Source organism: Alosa sapidissima, chromosome 13, assembly GCF_018492685.1.
Source record: "Alosa sapidissima isolate fAloSap1 chromosome 13, fAloSap1.pri, whole genome shotgun sequence".
Classification (NCBI taxonomy): Eukaryota; Metazoa; Chordata; class Actinopteri; order Clupeiformes; family Clupeidae; genus Alosa; species Alosa sapidissima.
Window position 1 is genome coordinate 8,215,288 of NC_055969.1, and position 10,957 is coordinate 8,226,244.

At 45.1% G+C, this 10,957-nt stretch overlaps 1 protein-coding gene across 1 annotated transcript in view; it reads left to right on the forward strand.

Annotated features, from left to right (window-relative positions):
• The window catches only part of dnai1.2 (dynein, axonemal, intermediate chain 1, paralog 2), a 35,192-nt gene extending 24,473 nt beyond the window's left edge, over positions 1-10,719 (forward strand). Inside the window, exon 20 of the mRNA XM_042059068.1 lies at positions 10,388-10,719. Within this exon, the coding sequence (XP_041915002.1) occupies positions 10,388-10,489 (102 nt within the window). The 3' untranslated portion in view covers positions 10,490-10,719. The remainder of the gene's footprint in view (positions 1-10,387) is intronic.
• Positions 10,720-10,957: the final 238 nt, after the last annotated feature.

Genomic DNA, 10,957 nt, shown 5'->3' on the forward strand with positions numbered 1-10,957 from the left:
AATGGTCATCCAATGACCAATGCGCTGTCCATTTTTGCTCTCCTATCAAAGTCTGTCCATGTTTTGTTATTCTTTCTCTTCCTTTTGTTCTTTGTTGCCATGTGACTGGATTTTAATGAGCACTGGACTTTCAACTGGCCTTATTCTGAGAATTCAATAACACTGAGTCGATTTGTTTTGTTTTTGACATTTTCGGCTTTTTTTTTCCTTCTTTGCTCTGGTCCTGAGTGTGTCAGCCTTGGTCCTCTTATTACTGTGTACATTTAATTACCTTTCCCACGTAAAAGTCAACACGACCTGTGTGACATGGTGGCTTGTTTTTTCCACTGCTGGCAACCACACAATGGAGAGAAGTGATTTCTCCATGGTGTGCTGGTCGATGAGGTTGCTCAGTTCCCCCGAGAGTATTATTGAGGCGATTCATCAGCAAGTGTCTCCATTGGGCGTCACCTGTAATACACACACACACACACTCACACACACACACATACCCGTTACACTTAGGCAACCGGATTGAACTTCATTGATTGTAACACAAGTTAATGGAGAATAGAAGATATTGGACAGACCGATATGGCAGTATCAGTTGCACACAACGATACGAATCACCTTTAGTGGATTTTGAGAAGGTAGTTTAGAGCAAATTCATCTTTGTATTGACAAGCTAAATTATGATCTGCTCCTTTTTACTTTAAAAACACTCTGTTGGAGGTAATGGCATTGGAAAGGCAATATACTGTACATCACAGCCACAACAGGAGTGCCTCAAGGCAACATCTGGCTTTTTTCCTGAGCTTTTTCAGAAACTCGTAGCCATTACTGAAATACAGTATCAGGATAACCTACTAGCATCAGAGCACATGGTATTTGCCTTTGCAGATTACATTGCACATCAACACAAGCTTGGCAGGGATCTAAAGATATTGAGGAAACTCAGTCAGAATAATATTAATGTTCAAAAACAACAAAAAGTTCAGTGATTCACCGTAAACATTTCATGTAGTCAACCCAAACAATTAATCTTGTTAATTTGCACATTCACAACTTTTAACTGAAAGCACTTTCAAATCTGTTTTTATTTTCCCTTTTTCAACATTTTCATTCTTTCTTCTTTGAAAGAATGCTGCCTAAAGGTGCTTAGACAAGTCCCTGTGATCTCAAAACAGTGTTTCCATAGATTCCTCCCTTTGTTTTATGTCACTGCAAAGCCCAGCAGTTACTGACGCGTGAGCCGGAACAACCCCAGATATTTTAAATAATGCAAATAGAAATTTGGCTGACAAGCCTTTTGCAGCTGGTATACAGGCTAATGACTAAAGGTGTTATTGAGCAATTAGCGCAGCAATGGCTTCGGAATCTCTGTTTCACTCTCTCTTGCTATTCCCACTGGCATATCTCTGGCCACCTGCAGCCGACTGTGTGTGTGTGTGTGTGTGTGTGTGTGTGTGTGTGTGTGTGTGTGTCTCCTCTACATAATTCATTAGAGTTACTGTTTTTCCCGCTTCACCGGGAGCCACCTCGTGATTTATCACCGACAAACACTCCCCCCGCTGCCGCCTGCTAACGAGATGCACCCAGCGTCTTCCTGTCACTCAAGCGGCTATCATTCCTCCCATTTTACCTCTTTAATTCCCTTTCTCCATACCTCCCTCTCTCTCTCTGTCTCCCTTTTTCCCTCTCTCTCTCTCTGTCTCCCTCCTTCCTTCCTCTCTCTCTTTATCTCTCTCTCCCCCTCTCTCTCTCCCTCCTTCCCTCTCTCTCTTTCTCTCTCACCCTCTCTCACCCTCTCTCCCTCCCTCGCTGTCTCTGTGCATGTGTTTGTCTTTCTCTGGGCGTCTCCTCCCCTGCTCTAGAAGATAACAGGGGGGATAGGAAAGTTGTTTGTTTGTTTGTCTCCCGGATTGGCAGTTGGGAAATGTTTGCCTCGCGCCGAGAGAGAGAGAGAGAAGCCTCCTCGCGTTGTGCCGGCGGCTTGGCCGATGACTCATGGGGCTTTGTGGCCGAGTCAATCTTGAGAAAGTGTTGCGGATCAAGGGCTTCATCACCTGTGCGTCTGGGTGGATGAGGTGTGAACTGCATGGAGGACCAGGGCACACAGTTATTCCTCCGCTTTGACCCCGGAGTCTCCACCTGACAACCCCATAATGTCCAGTGGGCCTCGGCTCTTCTCCAGTCACAGTGTGTGCAGCACATTTTCTGTCTTTTTTCTAATGTGAATTTGTTTTTGCACGTTGTAAGTTTTGTAGATTAGTTAGTAACTCAGTGTAAGCAACCTTAATATAACACACCCACTTTGCTGTCATGTTTCATTTCTGCATGGTGTGTTGCTCAGAAATCTTTGTTAAAATGAACAGCTACTGGTTCAATCTGTAGTGGGACTATATTATGGCGATTCTCTCATTCATGTTAGCATTAAGTATTAAGTTTGGGAAAAGAGGTTCAAAAGAGACCTCCTGCAGACTTTTAGTCTGTATTTAGTCAGTAGTCTTAAGTGTCAGTAGTGTTTAGCCTGTGTTCAGCCTACTCAGATGACAGTGGCAGGAGGAACATTGATTACTTCAATTTTCTTTTTGAAATTGATTGTTGAAGTTGGTCTGCAAGGCACTGTATTAAATTGGTTCAGATCTTACTTAACTGATAGATCTTTTTCAGTGCATTTAGGCAATGCTTCATCATCATCTGCTCCCATTAAGTGTGGTGTCCCCCAGGGTTCTATTTTAGGGCCTCTATTATTTTCTCTATACATGCTTCCCCTGGGCTCCATTTTCAATCAATACAATATTCGTTACCACTGCTACGCAGATGATACCCAATTTTATATACCGGTGGCCCTTGAAAAATCCTGCTCATTGACCAACCTTTTTCTTTGTCTTAATGACATTAAGAATTGGATGGCTAACAACTTTTTACAGCTAAATGACAGCAAAACAGAATTAATCATTTTAGGACCACCAAATTCTGTCAACAATATAAGCAAGGCTCTTGGCCCTTTGTCTGTTAACCATCACAGTGTGGTCAAGAACCTAGGTGTTTTCCTAGACTCTTCTCTGACTTTTAATAAGCAAGTCAACAGCGTTGTCAATGGAAGTTTTTTTCAACTTAGAACAATAGCAAAGCTCAAGTCTTCTCTCTCCTACAGTGATTTAGAAATCCTTATACATGCCTTTATTTCCTCTAGGCTTGATTACTGCAACTCACTGTATGTAGGTGTAACTAAATCTACCCAAAATGCTGCAGCCAGATTACTGACTGGATCTAAGAAACGTGACCACATTTCACCTGTGTTGGCTAAACTGCACTGGCTTCCTGTCGAACACAGAATTAATTTTAAAATTCTTCTGTTTGTTTTCAAAGCTTTACATGGTTTAGCACCTCAGTATTTATGTGATCTTTTAATTCCTTACTGTCCTCCTAGACCTCTCCGATCATCTTCAATAGCCTTCCTGATGTTGTGAAAATCCTGCCCCACTGTTAGTAGTTTTAAATCCAACCTAAAGACCTACCTCTTCTTTTAACACTCCCTGACCCCCTTACCTCTCCCTTATTTTATATGTTTATATGTATTGATGGTAATTTTGATACCATAGATTTAATAGAGACCCAGTCAGACCAATAGTATGAAAAATCAGGAACAGAGTTTATTTACAATGATGTGCATCAAGGGAGAGACAGCATGACTTCACCTAAAGATCCATCAGCTGCTCTCACTAGACAAGGAAATAGTTAGGGTTTAAGTATCCTTCCAGGCTGACAGGAGATGGCGTTGGTCATCCCATTTCACGTGGACTACACTGAATCAGACTCTGATTAGTGGCAACCTGGCAATCCGGAGCAGATAGCTACTGACGCAGCCATGCAGAACAGTGAAACACTGCAAAGTCATAATATTCCTGCTTATCTCTAAATACAGTCACACACAGATATAGTACAGATATCATACAGTCATTACATAGAATCATACTTTTAGTATCAAAGTGACCTACTAATGAGAAATGCAGAACATTAAACCACATATTGGAATATTGGACATAATGTTCTATTCCACTTTCTCTCAGTATGTATGTATGTATTATTACTATTATTATTATTATTATTATTATTATTATTATTTTATGTAAAGCACTTTGGTGCAATGCTATTGCTTTGAAATGTGCTATATAAATACATTTGACTTGACTTGATTCAGTATTGTGAAACATTTGTATGGAAGCCCACAGGGGTAAGTTCAGAATGGAACCACAGGGCTGCTCAGAATCCTGCTTTCTCCTTCTGTTAGCCAGCAGCAATTTGAATCAAGCGTCTCCACAGATAGAGCATATTTAGAAAACGTCGGTAGCTATTTTGTCGGGCTCCTGTCTGCAAACAAATGAGCCCAATCCAGAAGTACAGATATTCTCCTGTTTAACTTTCTGCTATACTGCCTCAGCACAGACAGTCACATGACTCCCCCAATAATGACCCTGCCTACTGGACATGGTCCAGATGGGCTCTGCAGTGAGACTCAGTGCGTGTGTGTGCATACGTGTCTCTATGTGTGTGTATGTGTTTGTGTATGTGTGTGTGTGCATATGTGTTTCTGTGTGTGTGTGTGTGTGTGTGGGTATGTGTTTGTGTGTGTATACGTTTGTGTATTTGTGTGTGTATACGTTTGTGTGTGTTTGTGAGAGAGAGACCCTCCCCTCTGCAAACAGAGCATAGAGAGGAGAGCAGGGTGTGTGTGTGTGTGTGTGTGTGTAGGCAGGCGTGTGGTGCAGCGGATGGCAGATAATGTGTTTTCATTAAGGCAGACTCCTGTGTCAGCAGCTCTACTCCGCTGTGTCACGCCAGCATTAATCTCCAGACTCTCACAGGGGAGGAGGACCAACACACAGCTCTCATTCTCTCTCTCTCTCTCTCATTACCTCTCTCTCTCTCTCTCTCTCTCTCTCTCTCTCTCTTTCCCTCTCTCTCTCTCATTACCTCTCTATCTCTTTCTCTCTAACTTTGTATCTACCTCTATCTTTCTATTTAACTTCATTATCCCCTCTTCTCTCGCTCTGTCTCTCTACCTCTATCTTTCTATTTATCTCTCCTTCTCTATCTCTGTATTTGTATCTCTCTCTCTCTTTCTCTCTCTCTCTAATTTTGTCTCTACCTCTATCTTTCTATTTAACTCATATTACCCCCTCATCTGTGTGTGTGTGTGTGTGTGTGTGTGTGTCTCTACCTCTGTCTTTCTATTTATCTCTTTCCTTCTCGATCTCTTCATCTTCATCTCTCCATCTCTCTCTCTCTCTCTCATTACTTCTCTCTGTCTCTCACTCGAATGGCCCGTCTTGAAAGTGTGTTTGCTCAGCCTGGTGTTCAAATTTGTTGCGCTGATTGACTTGGCATGGCGCTGCTCTGTCTTTGCCAAATCGTATGAAATGAGCACTTTGCTGTAAATATCGAGCAGTCAGACGTGCGCGCTGCCTCCCAGAGAGTGTCTTCCTCATGAGTAAGCCACACATCCAATTTCCTCTTTGTCTTGACACTTTTAATTACATTGCCTAATCTCACCCAGCAGTGTTTTCCTCTTTGGGTTGGACTATGGGTGTGGAATATGGATACGGATTGAGTAGCGTATCCTCAGCCCACAGTAACTCTCCTTATCCGTTTCAAAGGGACACTGACAAGCGTGTATGGAGATCCCATCACACACACACACACACAGACACAGACACACACCACACATACACACACACACACACACACACACACACACACACACACACACACACACACACACCATCCTCTCATTCAATCCATTCATGCATCTTGTCAGTTTAACACACTGATCTGACTGCAGAGAGTTGTGTCGGAGCACTAGGCTCTATCTTAACGGAGGGGCGTAGACTGCAGTTGTCGCAGAAGTGTCACTAGTAGTTCACCCCCGACTTACCGGGAGCGCTTTTGAAGTCCTAGCCTGACGGCACAGAAAGTAGTTGTGAGAGTTCCGCCGCTCCAGATGGTAAGGGCCGCCCAGAGGACACGGCTCGTCTCCGCTGTGCTCTCGCCCGCTTACCGGCTCACATCCCCCATCAGCAGAGCACTCCGTCTGGGTGGGGGGACTCTGGAGGAGACGGAGCCTTTTCCCACACGCCCCACCAGCAAGCTGCTAAATGGCAGTGCTGGTACATGATTTGATGTGTGTGTGTGTGTGTGTGTGTGTGTGTGAAGATGACAGTAATGTGAGGTGAGACTACCAGACATGAAAACTCAATTTTAGCCAATCTGTCTGTGAAAACTTTGAGTGCTGTATGTGCCCTCTCTTTCTTACCTCCTTCCCTCACACACACACACACACACACACACACACACACACACACACACACACACACACACACGCACACACACCTCCCCCCAGGGATCTCTCAGCCATCCTATCAGTCCCCAGTCCTCAGGTGTGTTGCTTGCGCTCTCTTATACCCAATCGGCCTACCTGACGAGCCCATTTGCAGTCACCGACTGCACAGAACAGCAGCAGGACAACATAACACAGCTACTGTATGTTCATTTCCCCACTGGCCTCTCAGTACATACTGTTCGCAGCAAATAGCATTGTCTCACCACAATGTCTGCAGCCATATCAGTATATTGATTTGTCTTGTCAGTCTTCTGATTCATTTAGTCAAAGCTATTCAGCATTCGCTAGAAGGGCAGTTGGTTCTACTCTGAAAATCAGTCGTATTTGTGAGGTGAAATCAAGAAACAAAGCAGAGGGGGGAAAAAAACATGTTAGCGGTACTCTCAATCATCCTGATACTAGGGCAAGAAAAAAAAATCTCCTAGCGCATTTCAATATTGCTGGTTTCCATTTTTCCAGCTAAACGGTTTACACATACAAAAAAAGATGCATTAAGCTCTGAAGCGAGAAAAAAAAATCCAATTTTCCAGTCGCCTTGAGAAGAGAAAAGCAATTTTTTTTAAAAACATTTTTGCCATCGGCGTCTGAGCTCAGGGCTGACCTAATGCGTTTCCCAGAGTACTCTCAATTTTTGACTCAAAAGTTTTAACGAGATTGCTGACCTTTTTTTGCCGTGCCTATTGTTGCCAAACTTTGTTATTTGCTGTTCGTCTGAAGTCAGATGACCTTTACGGGTGACCTCTCCTGTGGATTCCCACAGCACCGGTCCTCAACTGTCCAGCCCTCCTGCCGGGCACTGGAGGCTCATTTTGAGCCGTGCCACTCAACTGCACCGAAGCAATTACGGGCCGCCTCGAAAGCTCGGCGGAGCAGCCGAATGGCGCGTCAGCCTGTCGGCCACTTCACGGCCAGAGAGACGAGCCGTCTCCACAGAGCTTAAAGCAACAGCAGCTCGTCCACGTCAGCGTCAGTCCAGCTCTCGACTCTGCTGTCAGGGTCGCGGAGGACTGAAGCTGTCTGACCGCTTACCTGAGGCCGTAGGAGTCATGGCTACTCACAGGAGAGAGGCCTTGTGAATCACACATTTGCCCATTAGGGTTTAGTCACTATGTGGAAAGAAATGTATGTGTGCGTGTGCGTGTGTGTGCGCATGTTTGTGTGTGTGTGTGTGTGTGTGTGTGTGTGTGTGTGTGTGTGTGTTTGTGTGCGCGTGCATGTGCGCGCGTGTATGTGTTTGTTATTTGCTGTTCAGTATAAGAATGAATGTTGGCTCTAAATATTTGATGCATAGGTCATGATGTAATCTGCATGCAGTCACATGTAACCAGCTGTGTGTTGCCCATGCCAGAGTCCCCATTATGGGTCATTTTGCTGTTGCCATTGTGTGTGTATGTGGAACACTCTTCATAATTATCCCTCTCACACACATGTACACATTCACACCCTTGTCATTTAAATAGTAACTGATTATTATTTAAACACACTTGCACTTGCACATGCACGCACACCCACCCACTCTCTCTCTCTCTCACACACACACACACACACACACACAGAACACACCACCACTCACACGCATGCATTCCAGAACCTGCTCTCTTTTTAACATGGCAACTGCTCATTACAATGAATAAAACATAGCTGCCGTCTTGCAAAAGACAAAATGCGATCAGCAGGTCTTTAGCCTACAGTTTGGACTTACCGTGCATGGAGCACAGCAGCTCTTTTAGTATCATCTGAGAACCACCATGGGCCCGCAGGTGGGCCCCCTCCATCAGGTGCTCTGAGTGCCCCTGGCGTCTCAGTGTGTATCTATGTATTTCATGTCTGTGAGGCTTGTATGGTATGTGAAAACAAATTTCCTATGTAAGGACAAATAAACTAACTAACTAACTAACTCAGCCTGCCGCACCTCCTAGACGTGCTCTGGGTGATTGGCGCGTGGGCAGTTGTGACGTTTCACAGTTTCATCGTCACACGCTTATAAATGAAACACTTGTCAATCAGTGCATCAGAGCAACCCTAATAGCTCTAGCAGAACACAAGATATTCTCAGACCCCGTATCAGTAGATAAAGGACTTTGTAGCAGATTTTGTAACAGTGCCTCAATAATATGATTTTTTTTGTGTGTGTGTGTGTGTGTGTGCGTGTGTGTGCGTGTGTATGTGTGTGTATGTGTGTGTGAGGGTTGAATTGAAAGGTTCTTTTTTTTTGCCGGCGCAACAGCAGCGAAGCAGCTCCGTCTGACCTCGCCTGGACTCTCTTCAGGCCGCTTTAATTCCTCCAGGATCGCTTTTCTCTGCCCGTCACGATCAGCGACCGCACAAACGCTGTCGAGCCATAAATACCCTTCACCTTGAGCTACTGCTATCGCTCGTCTTCTCTCTCTCTCTCTCTCTCCCTCTCTCTATCTATCTATCTCTGTCTTGTGGGTGTGAAGAGTTGGAGTTATATTTTCCTCCACGACGCCTCGAGTGCGATGAGTATTTTCGTGAGCTGTAGAATTCTTCCTCATCGCTCAGTGCATGGGGGCACAGGAGCAAAAGTGAAATGGTTTGCCCGGTCTACAGCGGTCGAGCGGTTTTGGTTTGACGTTGAGCCCTGGAACTTGACACAGAGCACTGTAGCTTAAAGGAGGACGTGCCCGTAGGAGTGGAATCTTTTAGCTTTGCGTTTCGAACAAGTGGTTTTTCCCTAGCACCTGTCGAAGGTTCACCACGGTTCTGTTTGGATACAGTCAAATGCCTCACCCTTCTCTGTAGTTTCCTCTACACTCTTCACTAAAATCTGTTAACACGGCTGCGATAAAAAAAAAAAGCAATATAAAAGTGATTAAACATAGCACGCTCAAGTGTGGAGTTAATTGATACACACCTGGGAGGGAGGTGGGCCCAAGGTGTAGTTTAAGTGCTGAGCAGCTGAGACAGACAGAGAGAGAGAGGGAGAGAGAGAGAGAGAGAGAGAGAGGGTGGGAAAGACCAGCTGCCACAACGCTGTCAGGTGGGGAAGAGATGAAGAGGTAAGAGGCACGGAGGCATTCATCCAGCTTATTCAATTAGGTGCATTCTCGGGGGATTCATTAAGATCATTATGGCCTGACGGAAAGGTCAGTAACCATAGCATTGATCTCTGATAGGAAAGGATTCAGTCAGAACCCCCCACCCCTACCCCCCAAAACCTCCCTCATCTTTTTACCACTCCATTTATCCCTTTCTCTCTCCTTCCCTCAGTCTAGGTCTCATCTAGTTGTTTGACTGTAAAAGTCTGGGACAAATGCCAGGGAGGGAGTGTGTGAGGCTGCTGGCCGGTGGTGCTGCCCCTGGCTCTAGGCTGTGTGTGTGTGTGAGTGTGTGTGTGTGAGTGTGTGTGTGTGTGTGCTGCTGGCTGATGTCTCCTGTGGCCGTGGTGCCTTTTGAGCATGTTGCTTTTGGTGAATGGTGGCATGTACTTGTAGTGGTATGTACTTGTAGTGTAAACACTGAGGTTGCTAAGAAATGTGTGCGTGTTTGGGGATTTGTGTGTGTGTGTGTGTGTGTGTGTGTGTGTGTGTGTGTGTGTGTGTGTGTGTGTGTGTACGTGCATGTCTGTGTGTGTATGTGTGTACGTGCATGTCTGTGTGCGTGCTTTCTCCCCTCTGTCCCCAGAATCCCATGACAACTGAGCATATTGGCAATTCTAGGTCAGCCATCCCACTTAACATGGCTGAGTCATCTCTCTCTCTCAGACACACTTATCTTTCCCTCCTCCTCCCTTCTTGTCTCACTCTCTCTCTCTCTCTCTCAATCTGCCCCCACTTTCTGTCTTATGCCCCCATGTCACATCGCTCAATCACCCTCATTGCACTGTCCAGTGCTCTGTTTGCCCTAATTTGTCTATTTCTCTTTCCTCCTTCTGGTCCTTCACATCTCCTCCTCCTCTGTCTCATCTGTATTCCTGTGTCCCTTCTTCATCGGTCAGTTATGGTTCTCAGCATCTCTCTGTTCTTGTCCTTGTGTCCACAGGAGAAGAAAGGCCAGGAGGTGCCCAAGGGGCCCGAGGTGGAGATCGCCAAGATGGAGAAGCTCCTGAGTTTACTGAGGGAGCCGGAGAGCAACAGCAATTAAAGATTGGAAATGGAGACCCCTCTGCCCCTCTGACCTCTCCTTCATCTCTCTTTCTCTCTCTCTCTCTCTCTCTCTCTCTCTCTGTGTCCTGCTATGTGTGTCCAGCCGGACTCTGAAGGCCACTTTATAGATCCCATATTGAAATTCAAGGTCTACACATAAAAGGAATTAAATGGAATCTGTGAAAAATAGCTCCAATTAAAACATTCTTTATGCTGCAGGAAAAAAAAGGACGCCAGCTATTTTCATTTTGAAAATGTATTTATTTTTAAAAAAAGAACACATCAGTTCAAATGCAGTATTTTGGCTTGTCTCTTCTGTTTTCATATGTGTAAGTCTGAGTCTCTCTGCTTTATTACAGCTTCTGTTAGGTGACTTGTACAGGGAAGGTGGCTGTGTGTGTGTGTGTGTGTGTGTGCGTGTGTGTGTGGTCGTGCGTGCGTGTGTGCATGCGCATGCATACGCCTG